The sequence below is a fragment of the Hemitrygon akajei genome, chromosome 5, assembly GCF_048418815.1.
Source record: "Hemitrygon akajei chromosome 5, sHemAka1.3, whole genome shotgun sequence".
In the NCBI taxonomy this organism is placed as follows: Eukaryota; Metazoa; Chordata; class Chondrichthyes; order Myliobatiformes; family Dasyatidae; genus Hemitrygon; species Hemitrygon akajei.
The window spans coordinates 40,077,646-40,097,924 of NC_133128.1; the positions used below are offsets into that span (position 1 = coordinate 40,077,646).

General features: G+C 43.6%; 2 protein-coding genes across 5 annotated transcripts in view; one reads left to right on the plus strand and one right to left on the minus strand.

The window, feature by feature from the left end:
- LOC140727663 (SH2 domain-containing protein 1B-like) overlaps positions 1-20,279 on the minus strand; it is a 225,657-nt gene that overhangs the window by 81,093 nt on the left and 124,285 nt on the right. For 2 of the 3 annotated variants that reach the window (XR_012098895.1, XR_012098894.1), the window contains exon 3: positions 10,433-14,170. The exons of the other annotated variant lie outside the window; for it this stretch is intronic. The gene's annotated coding sequence lies outside the window, so the exon portion shown is untranslated. Of the gene's footprint in view, positions 1-10,432; positions 14,171-20,279 lie in introns of those variants that run through there. 3 annotated transcript variants of the gene reach the window in all.
- LOC140727662 (E3 ubiquitin-protein ligase DZIP3-like) overlaps positions 13,201-20,279 on the plus strand; it is a 94,551-nt gene continuing 87,472 nt past the window's right edge. Inside the window, exons 1-2 of one of the 2 annotated variants that reach the window (XM_073045298.1) lie at positions 13,201-13,329; positions 13,630-13,705. In XM_073045298.1, coding sequence (XP_072901399.1) covers positions 13,693-13,705 — 13 coding nt within the window. In that variant the 5' untranslated portion in view covers positions 13,201-13,329; positions 13,630-13,692. Of the gene's footprint in view, positions 13,330-13,568; positions 13,706-20,279 lie in introns of those variants that run through there. The other variant, XM_073045299.1, reaches the window with a different exon arrangement.

A 20,279-nucleotide genomic window follows, 5' to 3' on the forward strand; every position in this document is an offset into this window, starting at 1 on the left:
TCTCCTAACATTGAAAAAAGAATAGTGATTTTTAATAAAACCAGTTTGATTTTCTGAGATAATTTGAGGTAATACCTTCTCCAGCCTGGATGCCAGTAACTTGGAAAAGATCTTGGAATCTACATTCAATAAGAATACTGGTCTATAGGATGCACAGTCAGTAGGGTCTTTATCTTTCTTCAATATTAAAGAAATGGAAGCTCTATAAAAAGATTGTGGCAGATTACCCAATCTAATTGCTTCTTCAAAAGCCCTGCATAACCAAGGAGAAAGAGTAGAGGAAAAACATTTTAAAAATTCTACTGTATACCCATCTGGACCTGGTGCTTTCCCAGAATTCATAGAGGAAATAACCCCTTTAATTTCTGCATCTGTAATAGGAGTTTCTAATATTGAAAGATCATCTGATGATAATTTTGGAAAATTCAATTTCCCAAGAAAATCATACATGGTATTATAATCATGAGGGAATTCAGAATGATACAGGGAGGTATAAAAATCTTGAAAAGATTTGTTTATCTCATCATGGTTAACTGTCAGATCCCCATTCTGCTGACGAATCTTAATAATTTGGCGTTTAACCAAAGCATTCTTCAATTGACTAGCTAACAGTTTACCCGATTTATCACTATGTATATAAAAATCAGATCTGGATTTCATTAATTGATTTTCAATCTAAGATGTAAGTAATAAACTATGTTCCATTTGAAGTTCAACCCTTTGTTTGTAAAGCTCCTTACTAGGAGCAGTCGAATATTTCTTGTCAATCTCTTTAATTTTATCAACCAATAAAAGAGTTTCCTTCTTAATGCGTTTTCTCAAACCAACGGAGTAGGAGATAATCTGTCCACGTATATATGCTTTAAAAGTGTCCCAAAGTGTTCCGCAAGAAATATCATCCGTGGAATTAGTTGAAAAGAAGAAATCGATCTGTTCCTTCATAAATTTAATAAAATCCGGATCTTGCAGTAAGGTCGAATCAAATCGCCATTGTCTAGCACTAGAAGCTGTATCCATAAATTTAATAGAAAGTTTTAATGGAGCATAGTCAGAGATGGCTATAATATCATAATTACAACCAATTACCGATGGAATAAAACAAGAGTCAATAAAAAATAATCAATTCTCGAGTAAGAATGATAAACATGTGAGAAAAATGAAAACTCTTTGTCCTTAGAATGCCGAAATCTCCAAATATCAAAAATTCCATTATCAGTCAAAAAAGAGTTAATATAAGTGGCCGACTTATTAGGTAAAGTCTGAGTAGATATGGATCTGTCCAACAAAGGATTTAAACAACAATTAAAGTCACCACCCATTATTAACCTATATTCATTTAGATTAGGTACAGAAGTAAATAAGGACTTTAAAAAATTGGGACAATCCACATTTGGAGCATAAACATTAACCATAGCAACCTTTTTGTTAAAAAGTAACCCAGTAATTAACAAAAATCTACCATTTGGATCCGAAAAAATATCGTGTTGGACAAATGCAATAGAGGAGTCAATTAAAATTGAAACTCCCTTTACTTTAGCATTCAAATTCGAATGGTACTGTTGACCCCTCCAAAACCTAAAAAAACGATGATTGACCTCTTTCCTCGATGGAAATCTTCCGCCTCTTTTGGTGATGAAAACAGGTGTATTTTCCCATTGTGGAGGACTCTCATCTTGTATGGATTATGTTGAAATCCGCGGAAAGTTCCTTTCTCGACGAACACTGTTCTGACTGTGTTAAACTCATTTCGTTGCTGTATGGTCTCAGCTGAGAGGTCCCGAGCGAAGAAAAGCTTGTTTCCCTCGTGTGATATTACGCTGTTTAATGGAGCGGAAAACAAACTCCCGATCTTGAAACTTCGGAAACCGAATGAGAACCGCTCTGTTCTGGTTTGGTTTCAATGGTGCTGGAGTTCAGTGAACTCTTTCTAAGATGAAGGATCTGTCGATGTCCAGCTCCAGCCAGCATGGTCGCATGTTTTGTATGAATTCCAGCAGTGGTTGGTTTCCTTCAGCGCCCTCCCAGAGGCCAAACAACCGCAAGTTTTTTCTTCGACTCCGATTCTCCAGATCCTCAGTCTGGAATTCCAGGTAGGCGATTCGTTTCATGGTGTCGGTTAGTTCAGCCTTGTTCATTTCTATGTGCTCCTCTGCCACCATTATTCAGTTTTCAGCCTCTACCGTCTGCGCGGTATTAGAAGCAACATTTCGCTTCACCTCCGACATATTGTTTTCCAAGGTAACGACAGAGCTGGCCATCTTACCCAGGTGGTCATCTACACTGTCCAGTTTGGATCCAAACTCAGAGCGAGGTAACTTTAATTCATCTAGCACCGCCGTTAGCTCTGCCATGTTGCTAGAAACTTCCTCATCTTGCTTTGTCAATGGAGTGTTGATTTTCGATTTTTTGGAGTCGCATTTTCAGATGAAGATAATTCAGTCCTTGATTGTAGTGGTTTTTAACATAGCCCGAGTTCAGTTGGTATTGTTAACTGGGGGTTTTAAAGTTGTTTAGTGCAAGGTTGTACGGAGCCTCCACGTTAAGCTGCCATCTTCATTCGTGGCTCCATAGCGCCCCTCTTTGTTGCTTTTTAAAGTTTTCCCACTACTCATGCCGACTTTGTATGCACGAGCTTTTAGTTTGTTGCCTTCCTTTCTTTCCTTAGTTATCCCCACCCTACTGTCCTTGCTTTTAACTGAAATATACTTTCGTTGAGCACCATGAAAAATCTCTTAGTAAGTCTTCCAGTGTTCAACCATCCCACCACATAGCCCGTGCTCCCCAACTATCCTCTACAACTCCTCCCTCATCCTACTGTAGTTTCCCTTCTTTAGGCATAATACACTGGCTTTAGATCAAACTACTGCACCCACCATTTGTAGGGAAATTCAGTCATACTGTGAACTACAAGATCGCTAATTTTACCTGTCTCATTGCACAGAACCTGATCTAAGATAGCATGTTCTCTTGTAAGCTCAATAACTTGCTGTTCACCGATAACAAGCTATCACCAATGCATTCTATGAAGTCCTCCTCAAGATTGCCTTGACCAACTTGATTCACCCAATCTACGTGCAAGTTGAAGTCCCTCATGATGACATTCTTACACGCCTCAGATATTTCTCTGTTTATTGCCTGTGCCACTGTCATGTTATTTGGGGGCCTATAGACGACTCCCACCAGTGATTTTTTTCCCCTTTACTATTCCTAATCTCTACCCAGATGGATTCAACATTCTGCTCCTTAGATCTTATATCGTTACTCACTGTTGCCCTGATCTCATCCTTATTTAACAGTACTACCCCCACCCTTACCTTCCTGCTTATCCTTCCGTATTACCTGATAACCTTGGATATGTAATTTTCACCCCTCTCCACCCTGCAACCACATTTCTGTAATGGCCAGTGTCATAACTCCTTTATACTGATTTGTGCCACAAGTTCACTGACCTTGTTTAGAATACTACAGGCATTCAGATAGAGTGCCCTGACACTCATTGTGCTCTTAAAATCTATTAATCTCTGTCTCTCATGCACTTGTCTTTTCTGCACTCCACTCTTACATTTTCCTTTTTAAACTTTCTCTTTTACTTTATCCACACTTTTTCTCTTTTACTTTATCCATATTTCTCCGCTCTGTTGAGCCTGCCCTCCTGCTATTTAGTTTACAGCCCTATCCACAGCCCTCGTTATGCAATCTGCCAGGATCCAGGTCCCATCACAGTTCAGATAGTGCCCGTCCCAATGGAGCAGTTTCCTCCTTCCCCAGTACTGGTGCCAGCCTCCCATGAATTCAAACCCACTTCTCCTCACATTGATTTCTCCAACTGGCTGCTTTTATTTTGGAGCACTCTATATTCTTTTCCACAGCCATTCTATTATGACTTGTTCTCCTCTATGTTCTTGACTGACTCTTGCCAGAGGTAAGTCCAGCAGAGAAGAATAGAATTAGGAGGCTGCATGAAACTCAGATAAGGAACAGGTTGGGACTAAAATATATTGATCAAGAATGTTCACTTGGAGACAGAAGAAATATTTCTCCCTCATTGCTCATCATATTCTTGTTTCAGTCAATATTTAGATAGTTGAATTCACCCATTATCACATCTCCGTAATTTCCCTGTTAAATCTCCTCAGTAGTCTTCCTGTAAATTGATGGATTTATGGGACTATCTCAGTAGTGTAGTTACACCTCTATTGTCTCCAGACTCTAAACAGCTTTATTTAACCTTTGGTCATTCTGTACAGATCCCACACCCTCAGAACTGCTCCTAGTACCTCAAGAGTTAAGACCCCTGACTCCTGTAGGCACAATTTTATATTTTTCCCCAACTCGTCTACACTCACCAGCCAGTGACAGAGTGAATAATCTTGTCAACACATATGTTAGGGTGTACTCTGAAGTGAGGGTATATATCAAATATTAACTGCAGCAAACAATCTTCAGACCTGAATGTGGATTGTAGATTAAATTTAAAATGCAGCCCTGGACAATAGTTTCCTTGAGCTATGGACACCAGCTAACTGAACTCCAGACAATACTGATTAACATGCATTTGGGATTTCTGGAGTGTAGGTGCGAAGAAGAAGGTGTGAAATTAGATGTAATTCAAAGAAAGCTTTGTAGGTACATTGTAACAATAGAACAGTCTAGCTCCTACCTTTGACCTTTAGCATATAAAAATGTCATGTAATATTGGGTCAAACAGGCCTGGCAGTATCTGTGAAAATGAGTGAACAGTCAACGTTTCGGACCGAAGACACTTAGTTTCCAGGACTGGAAAGGAAGGGAGAAGATGCCAGAATAAAAAGGTGAAGGGAGGGGAAAGAGGATTAGCTAGAACTAGGGTGTCAACCTTTTTTATGTCATGGACCCCTACCATTAACTGAGGGGCCCATGTTTCCAGGTTGGTGATAGTTGAAGCCAGGTGGGTGGGAAAGGTAATGGGCTGGAGAAAAAGGAATCTGATAGGAGAGGAGAGTGGACCACGGAAGAAAGGGAAGAAGAAGGGGCACTGGCCGGGTGGGGGTGAGCAGGGAGCAGAAGAAATGTGGCCAGAGTGGGGAACATGAGAAAGGAGAAAGGAAAAAATTACTGAAAGGAGAAACTAATATTCACACCATCAGGTTGGAGGCTACCTATGAGGTGCTGTTCCCCCATCCTGTGGGTAGCCTCATTGTGGCAAAAAAAGGAGGGCACGGACCAACATGTAAAAACATGAATGGGGATAGAAATTAAAATGTTTGGTCGTCAGGAAATACTGCTTTTGGCAGATGGAGTCGGGTGCTCAACAAAGTTGTCCCCCAGTTTATGTCGGGACTCACCAATGTAGAGGAGGCCGCATCAGGAGCACTAGATGACCCCAGTGGATGCACAGGTGAAGTACTGCCTCACCTGGAAGGACTGTTTGGGGCCTTGAACTTAGGTAAGGGAAGAGGTAAATGGGCAAGTGTAGCATATCTTTCACTTACAGGGTATGTGCCAGGAGGGAGATTACTGGGAGCGAACAAATGGACAAGGGAATCACTGCCCCTTAAGAAAGCTGCTACCAGGATCTACCCCCTCGTAATAATGATCACGGAGGCACAGAGAGAATATGTAATTATTGACAAGTACTGTACCTTTATTGTCTCAACTGAAGTACATGTGAATTTACACAACCTGCATGCATGCCTACTAAGCTTTCCTGACCCTCCAACCAATAGAAAAAGTAATACCAGTAAGAGTCTCTGCTGGCCATGTACCTTTCATGGACCCATTCCAAATCTCCACATGTCCATGGGACATGCCACATCCAGGATGGCGAGTCTCCAGAGCCGTCGCTGCCAGTGTGCCTGGAACGCCTGCTTTTATATTCATTCCTTACCAACTCAGATGTTGCACTTCAGTGCTATTAGCCAAGCGTCATCTGACTGACCTTTAACACCTTATTGGCTCTGATCCAAACCAGCCCTACTTTCCACAAGTGACAACTGGTAACTTATGGCTCTTAGTTCTCAATCAGTAACCAGCTCGAATTACTCAGGGCAGACACAGACCCCAACATTTACAAACCTGCATGATACATCCAACCAAAGAACACCTCACAAATAACTTATTTGAAAATTATCTCTGGTTCCGCAGATTACCTGGAGCATCATTGTGTCTACTTTAAAACATTAAAGAAGCAACTTTGGTTCACAAAATGGAGGACAAGGGGCCATTTTACAAAATGGCAGCCTCTGTCTCCTTTGACCTCATGGCAAGAACAGAGACAATTGGTCTGTTTGCTTCCACTGTCCTTGATTCATTCAAATTCACTGATTTGTAGACTGTAGTTCTTCCTGGCCAGCAAAGCAGAGAATGCAGGTGAGGGGGGCAGGAGGTAAAGATGTGTTTGGTGGCAGAATCATTTTGAAGGTGTTGGAAGTTGCGGAGAATAATGTGTTGGATAGAGGCTCATGGCGTGGTAGGTGAAAACAAGAGGAACTCTATCCCTGTTAAGGTGGCAGGAAGATGGGGTAACCACAGGTGTTCAGAAAACAGAGATGTGGACGAGGGCAGCATCAATGGTGGTGGAAGAGAACCCTGTTCTTTGAAGGAGGACATCTCTGAAAATCTCTGATGTCCTGGAAAGGAAAGCCATTATCCTGAGAAAAGCTGTGGCTGAGATGAAGGAACTGAGAAAAGGGAATAGCATTTTTACAGGAGACAGGATGAGAGAGTTATGGTAAAATTAGCGGTGGGAATCTGTAGGTTCATAAAGAATATCGGTAGACAGTTTGTCTTTGGAAATGGAGATAGAAAGGTGTCAGAGATGGACCAAGTGAATTTACGGGCAGGGTGGAAATTGGATCAAAGTTGATGGAATTGACAAGCTCAGCATGGATGCACAAAGCAACACTAATGCAGTCGTCAATGTAGCGCAGGACGAATTGGGGAGAAATACCAGTTTACACACGTATTTTGAGAGGTTGGTGATGAAACGTATCAGCTCCAGCCTGAGGGGACTTGGATTGGCTCCAATTTGCCTTCCAGAGCAATAGGTCCACTGCAGATGCCATCTCATTGGCTCTTCACTCAACTTTGGAACATCTGGACAGCAAAGATGTATACATCAGGATGTTCTTTATTGATTACAGCTCAGCATTTAATATTATCATCCCCTCAAAACTTTTCAATAAGCTCCAAGGCCTGGGCCTCAATACCTTCTTGTGCAGTCAGTTTGGATTGGCAAAAAAAAAAATCTCCTCTATGATCTCTATCAGTACAGGGCTGTGTGCTTAGTCCACTGCTCTACACACTTTACACTTATGACTGTGTGGCTAAGCACAGCTCCAGCACCATATTCCAGTTTGCAGATGGTGCCACTGTTGTGATGAATCAGCATACAGGAGGGAGATTGAAAATTTGGCTGAGTGGTGTCATAACAACAACCTCTCACCCAATGTCAGCAAGACCAAGGAACTGATTGTAGACTTCAGGAGAGGGAAACCAGAGGTCCATGAGCCAGTCCTCATCGGTGGTGGAGAGGGTCAGTAGCTTTAAATTCCTGGGTGTTACTATTTCAGAAGACCTGTCCTGGACTTCAGCAACTGTAAAGGAAGCACAGCAGCACATCTACTTCCTTGGGAGTCTGCAGAGATTTGGCATGACATCTAAAACTTTGACAAACTTCTATAGACGTGTAGTAGGGAGTGTACTGACCGGCCACATCACGGCCTGATACAGAAGGGAAAATCCCACAAAGAGTTGTGGATTCCTCCCAACCTACATGAAGTGCTATCGTAGGAAAGCAGAATCCATCATCAGAGATCCTGACCACCCAGCCCATGCTCTTTTCTCGCTGCTCCCACCAGGTAGAAGGTGCAACTTCAAGACTTGCACCACCAGGTCAAGAACAGTTACTACCCCTCAACTAATTAGGCTCTTGGACAAAAGGGGATAACATGACTCATTTGCCCATCTGTTGGATTCTTGATTGGTCAGGGCATGAGGGGATACAGGGAAAAGGCAGGAGAGTGGGGCTGAGAGGAAAATTGGATCAGCCATGATAAAATGACACAGCAGACATGATGGGCCAAATGGCCTAATTGTGCTCCTACCTTATGGTCTTCGAGATGGTCCCATAACCAATGATCTCACTTTAAGGACTCTTTTTCTTGCTATTTCATGTTCTCATTATTTATTGATATTTATTTATATTTGCATTTGTACAGTTTGTTGTCTTCTATGCACTTTCACTGATCCTGTTGCAGTTACTACTTTATAGATTTGCTGAGTATGCCCACAGGAAAGTGGAACTTAGGGTTAAATTTACTGAACTTTGGAACATGGATGTTGCAGGTAACCAACCAAATTAAAATTTGTCCTAACTCCTTCACATCCTTTGTATGTCTCATCTCTTCTATGTATTATATTGTCATCGATGTGGAATATGACCTGACAGATTCACACTGGCATTTTCTGTAACTGCTCAGAGATGTCCGCTGGGGATGCAACAAACCTCCTGGAACCGTCTGTTTTTCCTTATCTCAACCTGTTTTTCTTCTACTGCTGGAAACGGTGTACGCAATGCCCCGAGGAAATGACTACTACCCCTGTAGGTCTTGGTACTGTATCTCGGAGCAGATACCTCTAACCTGAGACCAACTGCCCAGTTTGTCTAAGCAACACACACAAAATGCTGGAGGAACTCAGCAGTCTAGGCAGCATGGTAAAAAGTACAGTCGACATTTTGGCTGAGACCCTTCATCAGGACTGGAGAAAAAAAGATGAGGAGTCAGAGAAAGAAAGTGGGGGAGGGGAAGAAGAATCACACAGTGACAGGTGAAACTGGGAAGGAGGGGAGGGTGAGGTAAAGAAAGCTGGGAAGTTGTTTGGTGAAAGAGATATAGAGCTGGTGAAGGGGAAGTCTGATAGAAGAGGACAGCAGGCCATGGAAGAAAGAAAACGGGGAGGAGCACCAGAGGCAGGTGATCTGCAGGTAAGGAGATAAGGTGAGAGAAGGGGATGGGGAATGGTGGGGGGGGGGGGGTGCAGGGAGCCACCTTTGAATCTGGATGAGTATGCTGCAGTTGTTACCAACTTCATTAAAACCTGTGTGGATGAGTGTGTGCCTACAAAGACTTACCGTACATTCCCAAATGGAAAGTCATGGATGAACCAGGAGGTACGTCGTCTGCTGAAGGCTAGATCTGTGGCATTCAAGTCTGGCAACCCAGGCCTGTATCAGAAAACCAGGTAGGATTTGTGGAGGGCTATTTCAAGGGCAAAAGGACAATTTCGAACGAGGTTGGAGGCAATATCAGATGCACAGCAACTTTGGCAGGGACTGCATTACTTCCTACAAAGCGAAACCCAATAGCATGAATTCACTACCAGATGAACTCAATGCCTTCTATGCACGCTTTGAAAGGGAGAACACAACTACAGCTGTGAAGATCCCTGCTGCACCTGATAACCCTGTGATCTCCGTCTCAGAGGCCGATGTTAGGTTGTCTTTACAGAGAATGAACCCTCGCAAGGTAGAAGGACCCGATAGAGTACTTGGAAAGGCTCTGAAAACCTGTGCCAACCAACTAGCGGGAGTATTCAAGGACATTTTCAACCTCTCACTGCTACAGGCGGAAGTTCCCATTTGCTTCAAAAGGGCAACAATTATACCAGTGCCAAAGAAGAATAATGTGAGCTGCCTTAGTGACTATCACCCGGTAGCACTCACATCGACAGTGATGAAATGCTTTGAGAGGTTGGTTATGATTAGACTGAACTCCTGCCTCAGCAAGGACCTGGACCCGTTGCAACTTGCCTATTGCCACAATAGGTCAATGGCAGGCGCAATCTCTATGGCTCTCCGCATGGCCTTAGACCACCAGGACAACACACCTACGTCAGGATGCTGTTCATCGACTATAGCTCAGCACTTAATACCATCATTCCCACAATCCTGACTGAAAAGTTGCAGAACCTGGGCCTCTGTATCTCCCTCTGCAATTGGATCCTTGACTTCCTAACCAGAAGACCACAATCTGTGCGGATTTGTGACAACATATCCTCCTTGCTGACGAATAACACTGGCGCAACTCGGGTGTGATTAGCTCACTGCTCTACTCTCTGTATACACATGCCTGTATGGCTAGGCATTGCTCAAATACCATCTACAAATTTGCTGACAATACAGCCATTGTTGGTAGAATCTCAGGCGGTGACAAGAGGGTGTACAGGAGTGAGATATGCCAACTAGTGGAGTGGTGTCGCAGCAACAACCTGGCACTCAATGTCAGTAAGACAAAAGAGTTGATTGTGGACTTAAGGAAGGGTAAGACGAAGGAACACATACCAATCCTCAGAGAGATCAGAGGTAGAGAGAGTGAGCAGCTTCAAGTTCCTGGGTGTCAAGATCTCTGAGGATCTAATCTGGACCCAACATATTGATATAGTCACAAAGAAGGCAAGACAACAGCTATACTTTATTAGGTGTTTGAAGAGATTTGGCATGTCAACAAATACACTCAAAAACTTCTATAGTTGTACTGTGGAGAGCATTCTGACAGGCTGCATCACTGTCTGGTATGGAGGGGCTACTGCACAGGACCGAAAGAAGCTGCAGAAGGTTGTAAATCTAGTCAGCTCCATCTTGGGTACTAGCCTACAAAGTACCCAGGACATCTTTAGGGAGCGGTGTCTCAGAAAGGCAGCGTCCATTATTAAGGACCTCCAGCACCCAGGGCATGCCCTTTTCTCATTGTTACCATCAGGTAGGAGGTACAGAAGCCTGAAGGCACACACAGCAATTCAGGAACAGCTTCTTTCCCTCTGCCATCTGATTCCTAAATGGACATTGAACACTCGGACGCTACCTCACTTTTTTAATATACAGTATTTCTCTTTTTGCACATTTTTAAATAATCTATTCAATATGTAATTGATTTACTTGTTTATTTATTATTATGTTTTATTTTCTTTATAACTTTTTCTCTCTGTTATATTATGTACGGCATTGAACTGCTGCTGCTAAGTTAACAAATTTCACAACACATGCCGGTGATAATAAACCTGATTCTGATTACTGCAAGTTCGAGGAATCGATGCTCATGCCATCAGTTTGGAGGCTATCCAGACAGAATACAAGGTGTTGCTTTTCCAACCTGAGTGTGGCCTCATTGCCACAGTAGACGAGGTCATGGACTGACATGTCAGAATGGGAATGTGAAGTGGAATTAAAATGGGTGGCCACTGGAAAATCCCGCTTTTTCTGGCAGAGTGTAGATGATTGTTGAAGTGGTCTCCCAATATGCGTTAGGTCTTACCGATATACCGGAGGCCACACTGGGAGCACTAGATACAGTAAATGACCCCAAAAGACTAACAGGTGAAATGTCACCTCACCTGGAAGGACTGTCAGGGGCCCTGAATTGTACAGAGGGAGGTGCCGGGGCAGGTGTAGCACAAGTTCCACTTGTGAGGATAAGTGCCAGGAGGGAGATCAGTGGGGAAGGATGAATGGCCAAGGGAGTTGCATAGGGAGTAGAGTGGAAAGCAGAGAGGGGTGGGGGGGGGGGGGGGAAGAAGAGGGAAAGATGTGCTTAGTGGTGGGATCCCATTAGAGGTGGTGAAAGTTGCAGAGAATTATGTGCTGGATGTGGAAGCTGGTGGAGTGGGAGGTGAGGACAAGAGGAATCCTATCCCTGGTGGGGTGAGGGCAGACATGAGCGAAATGGAAGAGATGTGGTTCAGGGCAGCGGTGATGCTGGAGCAAGGGAAGTACCTTTCTTTGAAGGAGGGTATTTCCTTAGTTCTGGGATGCAACACTTCTGTCGGGATGCTGGAGCAGGGATCCAATCACAGACCCAGTACCGTGCACACAGTGATATTAATTGAGTAACAAATCCCGAGGTGTGAACAAAGTCAGCGTCAAAGTTCAGGCAGAGATCAAAACATTCAGAGAAATCCAAAAACCAGGAATCGGGAAACAGGCAGAGTCGATATTCAGACAGAGTACTGTTACGAATGCCGGAAAGGCTCAGGAAAATTCACTGGCACAATCTAGCAACAAACAGGTGAAAACACAGGACTGAAATACACTGAGCAATAAACAGAGGCAGATGATAGGTGGAGCACAATGAGACACAGGTGGCAGCAAAACAGGTAATAATGAGAAACAGACGAGAGACGGAGTACTCAGTAATACAGGGGCCGGAGTAGAGCAGGAGCACATGGCAATACAAAACCACAGAATGACAGCTAGGGGAAACACACACAAAGTCAGAGTTCAACTGGAGGTACTGTCAACTTCATCCCAAAAGCAGCTGCAGCAGACAGAGGAACTGAGAGAAGGGATTGGGGATTTTACAAGCAACATGTTGGAGACGTACAGTCCAGGTAGCTGTGAGAATCAGTGGGTTTATAACAGACATCAGTAGATAAGCTGGAGAGGCCACACTTAGTTTGAAGGAGTAACACCTTATATTCCGTTTGGGTAGCCTCCAACCTGATGGCATAAACATCGATTTCTCGAACTTCCAGTAATGCCCACCATTCCCCATCTCACCTTATTTTCTTACCTGCCCCCACCTCCCTCTGGTGCCTCTCTCCCTTTTCTTTCTTCCATGGCCTTCTGTCCTCTCCTATCAGATTCCCCCTCTCCAGGCCTGTATCTCTTTCCCCAAACAACTCAACCCAGCTCGTAACTTCACCCCTGCCTCCCCTCCCGGTTTCACCTATCACCTTGTGGTTCTTCCTCGCCTCCTCCCACTTTCCTACTCTGACTCGTCTTTTTTCCGGTCCTGATTAAGGGTCTCAGCCCGAAGCGCCGATCGTATTCCTTTTCCATAAATCCTGCCCAGCCTGCTGACTTCCTCCAGCATTGTGTGTGTGTGTGCGCTGCTTGGGATTTCCATATAAGCAGATTTTTCTCCTGATTGTTGTATTTTGTCTAGTCTGGCGATGACCAACATCCGACACTACCATCCTCCGCCCAATTTAAAAAAACCCGTTTCCTACCGCCGAATGCCTCACCCCTCCCTCACTTCCCTTCCGAGTCCCGAGGCAGGGGGCACTCAGCAAAATATGGACCACTCCAAAATGCTGGAGGAACTCGGCATCGGTGTAGGAATAAAGACCCGACTTTTCCATCATTGCTGCCTGAGCTCCGACATTTTGTGGGTGTTCCTCTGGATTTCCAGCATCCGCAAGTTCCCCCTTTGTATGGCCGCCCTCGGCCGCTCAGTTCTGGTCGCCGTTTCCAGTGTAACTGATCCAGATGGAGGGACTCGGCCCGAAACGTCCGCCCTTTGCTCGTTTGCCCGCTGAGTTCCTCCAGTAATCTGCGTGTACAGTGTAGCTCTGGTCAGTGGCTTTCATGCCGTCCGCCCTTCCTCCACATTACTACGCCATGTGAATTAAATACATCGCGTTAATTAAACACATTAAATTTTCTCCCCCCCCCAATCCTTTAATATTGATACATAAAGCTTCAATCCACTACAAACTTTAGAAGATCTTAATACAGCCGAGCTTTCGCATCTGCGCTGGTGCAAAGATCCCTTTACAACTACGTCTGCGGGTTGGCTCATGTTTACATAAAACATAAGTGGCTCGGTCGCATTCGTTTCTCGTTGATGACGGTCTGTTTCGCATTTGTATCAGGAAGCAAAACTAAGCCGGAAAGAGTGGTTTGTAACTCTCTACTGAAGGTCTCCGAGAGGAATTATGGCTCGAGAAGGTAAAAGCTTTGCGTCTTATGTCGTAATTTTCCCGTGTACTTTTGTGTCAAATGGCGAGGTTTAACTTGCATAGTAACTGAATTGTTCACGTGAGCTTCCTCTAACTCAACCAACAGCTAGTTATAATTAGAATCAAGTATTTTTGCCTACATTTGGCGACCGAGGGGATGAATCACCGAGGGGAAAAAATCTGCAGCAGCTGGAACTCACAGTAATACACTCAAAATGCTGGAGCAGATTCGAAAGAAGTGAACAGTGCCTTTTCGGACCGAGGCCTTGCCGCAGGAAGCAGTTCCAGTGTGAAATTCATGTGCAACTGCTCTTCAATCCTTGGAAGCGAGATCCAGATTCTGCGAGGAGATCCTGTATTCTTTGTTCCCATCCGAGCAGGAGCCCTTTGTTTCCTGGCTTGAAGTACTAGGGCTCGAAACTCTTAAGCACAGTGTACAGCTGGCGGCCAGAATCTTAAAAAGAAATAATAGAACATGTTGTTTAGTTTGCAGTGCTTCAGACGTGAAAGTGTTGCTATTTAGCGCTCTTCTGAATGAAGAATAAAATAACTGGAGTATTTCCATATGATTTTGGAGATTATTTTGGTTCGTTAACAGTGCTGTTCCACCAGAACTCCCACCCTTGCCCCCATTTACTTTTCCTATAATCCCCCCCCCCACCATTACCATCAAGTTCATATCCTTCCCCCACCCCCTTCCTCAGATTCTACCATTTGCCTGCGTGCAAGGAGCAATTTCCAGTGACGTTAATAAACCCACCAGCCCACATTCTTGTGGTATGGCAGTAAAATCCACATGATCAGTGGGAGAGCTGGCTGAATCTAGGCTGTCTGAACTGGTGTTAGTTTCATGTTTGTTGTGGTGTATGTAGATCAAAAAGGTCATAGCACCAAGGTAGAGTAGTAAAGCAATTACAGCTTGGGACATTGGAGTTCAATTCCGGCGTCCTCTGTAGGAAAGTTGTGTGTTCTTCCCATTTGCGTGTGGGTTTCCTCTGGGCAATCCCGTTTACGCCCACAGTCCAAGGACGTACTGGTTAGTAGGTTCATCGGTTATTGTAAACCGCCCTGAAATTAGGCTAGGGTTAAATCAGTGGGTTGCTAGGCAGCGTGGCTCGGACTGCAAGGGTCTGCTCTGTCTGCGTCTTTCCATAAAAAAGGAATGTCAGCGCTGACCCATTTTCCGTCATTTGGCTGGATGATTGAGAGGCTTTTTATGTGTTATAAGGGCTTCTACCCTATCACCCCTGTCATGTGGCTATTCACAGCAACTGCCCTCCCCCACCCCAACCACCACCACCTGGAATACTATCCCAGTTTTAATTTGCACCAGCAAAGGTGCAGCTGGATTCATAGGTGGAGTATGCTATCCCTGCCCATGAGGACAATGCAGAAATTATGCATCGGTGGTGACACCTCCCTGAGTCATAAAAAGATCCAGATTCAACCAGGACCTAATCATGTAACCCAGACAGACAATTTTAATGTAGCTATGCAAAAGTGACATTTAAAAGCCATTCTCAGTTTTGAAATAAGCATAGGGAAATGTAGATCATTACATTTGAGATACTGGATCAGTGAACAATAATATGCTGTTTCCATGAATTGTGTTTTTATTTAATTTCATCACTCACTAAATAAGTTTTATTTAAAGGCAACACGAGTGAATCTGCAGATGCTGGAAATAAATCAAAACACAAAATGCTGGCAGAACTCAGCAGGCCAGACAGCATCTATGGGAGGAGGTAGTGATGACGTTTCGGGCTGAAACACTTCATCAGGAGTGAAGTTACATGGGATGGTCGAGGGGGGATGAGAAGTGGGGGGAGGGATAAAGTAGAGAGCTGGGAAGTGATAGGCTGGAGGGAAATGGGCTAGGGGGAAGGTGGAGAATTATGGGAAATAAGAGAGAAAGAAAGGTAGGGCTGGGGGGAGATTATAGTGAGGGGGGAAAGAGAAAGAGAACCAGACTAAAATTATAGATAGGGATGGGGTAAGGGGGGGGCAGGGGTATCAACGGAGGTCTGTGAGTTGGATGTTCATGCTGGCAGGTGGGAGGCTACCTAGGCGGGAGATAAGGAATTGCTCCATCGACCTGCGTGTGGCCTTATCAACCTCTGTTGATACCCCTGCCCCTCCCCCTTACCCCATGTTACTTCACTCCTGTTGAAGGGTTTCAGCCTGAAATGTCGTCACTACCTCCTCCCATAGATGCTGTCTGGCCTGCTGAGTTCTGCCAGCATTTTGTGTTTTTATTAAGTTTTATTTAACTTCTTTTGTAATTAGTGGGAAATGAAAGACTTTAAAAAAAGCATAACAAAAAAAAACCCAGGAGTACTGAAAATGCTCAGTCAGTGAAGCATTATACGTGCATAGGGAAACAGAGTTAACATTTCAGATTGATGACCCTGCATCACCCGAGTGTGATCACTCGACCCAAGTAATTGTCAATGGAGTATGCCTGTGCGTGACTTTGTTTAAGGTGGGGGTCAGGGTTCAGCAGTGTGGAATGCAAGATGTCTTGGACCCTTCACTGCAGCAGGCTTCTTCTGCCATTGTGATGTGTCATCATCTTCCGGCAGCTCCACCTTCGAGGGCTTGGTTGGATCGATCTTTGCTGAGAACCAGGTGCTAAGAGCCAGATGGCTGAACTCCAGACGGTATCGGTCTTGTGGTCTTGTGGACTCACAAGTCTCCCCGCCGCAACAAGGTGACGATCCTTTGAGAAGATCTTCAGAACAGTGATTTTTGGCTGATCTGAGTTCTTAGGCTATCTTCTATTCCCTTGAATGATGGTAATTCAACAAGCAAGTAAATCAGAGGCAAGACCTAGATGAAGTAGAAGTAGCAGTAGTGGAGTAAATATCCACAGTTACAGAGTAGACTGAAATGGAAAATATTTCTGTGATGCAGAGGGATCTGTGTGTCCTAGTACACGTCTTGTAAATACAGAGCGCTAATAATCTATTGTGTATAGCTGGTGAAATGGAACTTCAGTGTGCTCTAGTTGTATGGAGTATTTTTGAGCCCACACCTAAAATGCACTGAAGTATCGATCTTCTCAAAGAAAAGACGTTAACATATAGGAAGTTCGGAGGTTTGCTACCCTGATGACCGAGGTGGTCAAGTTGCCTCCAAGGACAGACTCGGCTTGTATCCATTAGAATTTAGATGACTGAGAAGTGACTTGATTGAAATATCCAAGAACCTGAGAGGTCTTTACAAACTGACTGTGGATGTTTCTCATGGGAGAATCAAGGACAAGAGGTTCCTGTTTAAAAGTAAGGTATTGCCCATTTAAGATACTGCAGAAGTGATTTCTCTACCCCCCCCCCCAACAGTGAGGCATTAGAACTCTTCCTCAAAGGGCAGTGGAGGCAGTATCTTTGAGTGTTTTTAAGGTACTGTTAGTGAATTGATTGGGGGGGGGGGGTAGAATTTTACTGGGGTAGATGGGAATGTGGAGTTGAGGTTATGAACACCTCAGACCTGATCTTTTTAAATGTTGGAGTGTGCTTGACAGCCAGGTACCAGATTCCTACCATTATATGATTATGTTTATATGATTTTAATCTGAAATTATCTGGATGTCTGTAGAAAGAGCTGAATTAACACAGTTTTGGAGACTATAGACGAAGGTTACAGTGGGGCATAATGTTAAAACATTTGGAAAGACATTTAAAAACACAACGAAAATTTTCTCCTAGCCAACGAAAATTTTCTCCCTAGGAATCATGGAGTCTGTATTTAGTCTCAAACGCAGAGCAGACCGCAAGAATATAAAGCCAGTATTGCAATGACAACTTCTTCTTGGTTTCTTTCTATATTTGCACAATTTGTTATTTTGTGTGGATTGGTTCTTTGTCGTATGTAGTTTATCATTGATTCGGTGTATTTACTGTGAATGCCTCAAGGTAGGACACAGTGATATATATGTACTTTGATAATAAATTTGCCTTGAACTTTTGATGATAAAACACAATAATAGAAGATGGTCACGAGCAGTGATTTCCAACCTGGGGTCCACAGACCCCTTGCTTACTGGAATTAGTCCTTAGCTTAAGAAAGGTTGGAAACCCCTGGCCCAGAGCAAGTTTGAAGGAAATGCAGGTTGTATACTGAACTTAGCTTAGAAAGTCAAAATGCCTTTGCTGAAAGATGACATGTGTTTCCCTAAACTTGTGTCAGACTTTGATGAAAGATTGCAGAAAGTGCACTTTGTGGTTGAACTTCACCTTGAGGCAATATTATTGTGGGTTCAAACTAAGATGGAGTAATTTCTTTAGTCAGAGGGTGGTGAGTCTGTGGAACTCATTGTGGCTGTGCCTAGTCATCGGGGTATACTTAAGGACGAGGTTGATAGATTCTTGATTAGTGAGAGTGTGAAGATTATGGAGAGAAGGCAGGTGAATGGGGTTGAGAGGGAAACTAAATCAGTCATGATTAAATGGTGGAGCAGACTTGATGGGCTGAATGGTCTAATTCTGCTCCTATATCTTATGATCATGACTGACCTGATCAATTTTATTTCCACCATCTCTATGGACAATGACTTCCAGATCCTACCTAACATCTGATTTAAAAAGTAAAAGTTATCCTTTTATTCCCATCATATCCTTCCAGGAAAATTTCAAATGTGTCCCTGCAGTGGTGAACTCATACACTTATGGAATAATTTGTCACTATTTTATCTCATGTAAAACTGGTTAGATTTTGTACACTTTACCAAATCACCTTTCATCACTCTGATCTATGACAAGCTTTGCTTGTCTAATCTGAAAGCTAATTTTCTTCATTCTGTTTGCACTCTCTTGGACCCCTGGGTGAGAAACACTGAACACTGTATTTCCCATGTGACTACTCTGAGTTTTATATATAGACTCAGCCAAAATTTCCCAGGTGCTGCGCATTTATGTCTTCACATGTAGTAAAATTGAAAATGTTCATTACGCACTGGTACTTTCAAAATTATAATGTACATTTGCACATAGGTCCCGGTTTTCTGCACTCTCCTTAAATAATATGCCTTTTGCTTTACGTAGTTTCTCCTCTTTGTACCGAAGTGTATCTCCTCACAATTCTCCATATTAACATTCATTTGTCACTCATCTGTCTCCTCAGCCAACCTAAGGAGACTGAGCCTGTTGCAATGCTTAGTACACATTCGACCTTTACTTCAGTTGTAAATTTTGGAAATTTCTATCTTGTGCATCCATTTAAATTATTAATGAATATCAAAACACCCAAAATTTCCAGTACTGACCCCTGGGGAACACCAACATCAATCTTAGTTTGAGCAAACAACCATTCGCAATCACTGGTTATTTGACTTTGAGTCAGTTCCCTGGTTGTGCAATAAAAATACGCAGGAAATACTCAGCAGGTCAGGCATTGACAGTTGAGAGTGAAGCAGGTTCACATTTCAGATCATTATCCTCTCATCAAAGCTAGGAAAAGTAGAAAGGGAATAGGAAGCGGGGAAGTGAAATGAGTGTAGTGGGGGAATGTGTGGTACCTCTGGGAGATCGGAAGATGAGGGAAAGGAAAAATAAATCAAAGTTGGACCAGTGAATGTGAGAGGAGGATGGGGGGGGGGGGGTGTGGATAGGGTAAATGTAAGCAAGCTTTTTCCACTGAGGTTGGATGGGACTACAACTAGAGGTCATGGATTAAGGGTGAAAGATGAAAAGTTTTCCATTAAGGGGAACATGAGGGGAAACTTCACTCAGAAGGTCGCTGAAGTGTGGAACGAGTTACCAGCGCAAGTGATGCCCATGAGCTTGTTGTCAATGTGTAAGAGACACTTGGATAGGTACATGGATGGTAAGGGTAGGGTATGGAGGGCCAGGACTGGGACATTGCATACAAGTCTGATCTGACACATCTCGTAAAGCTTGTGATTGCAAAGGTGATTGCAACGAGATTTACAAAGGTGTAGTCTAGATTTAGCAATGTAGATATGAGGAAAGACTGGTTAGTCTGGGGTGTTTGCTTCAGAACAGAGGAAGCTGAGAAAAAATTTAGTTGGAAAATATAAAATTAGTAAAAATTTAAATAGTTGACATGTTTAGCATGTTTAGACAGAATAGAGATAATCCAATGCTTCGAATAGAAAGGTCAGTACTCAGGCAACAAATTGGTAGACAATTGAAAGGAGAGAAGACAGAACAAACTATGAACCCAATCTCTCAATGTCAATTAAACTGTTCAGTGAAATGCCTTCTCTTTACTGAGGGCAACAGTGTTCCCCTGAGCCCGTTCTGAGTTACATTTCTGATACTGTCGTCACTTTAACCGTTTTCACTTTTCCCAGTCCCAGCTGGCTTTTTTTCACTACGGGTATTGAATCCCTCTGCACCAGCATCCCGTCAGCAGTTCAGCTTAAGGGCCTTTCCTCCAACAGGCACAATAAGTTCGCTCCACCACCAGCTCCATTTACCTGGCAGAACTTGTTTTCATGCCACACCGCACATTCCATTCACCTCCCCCAGATCAAGTGCATGACTGTGAGAACGTTCTTTCTTTCAGTCCTATTCAGGCCCTTTTTTCTCATCCCATTTCTC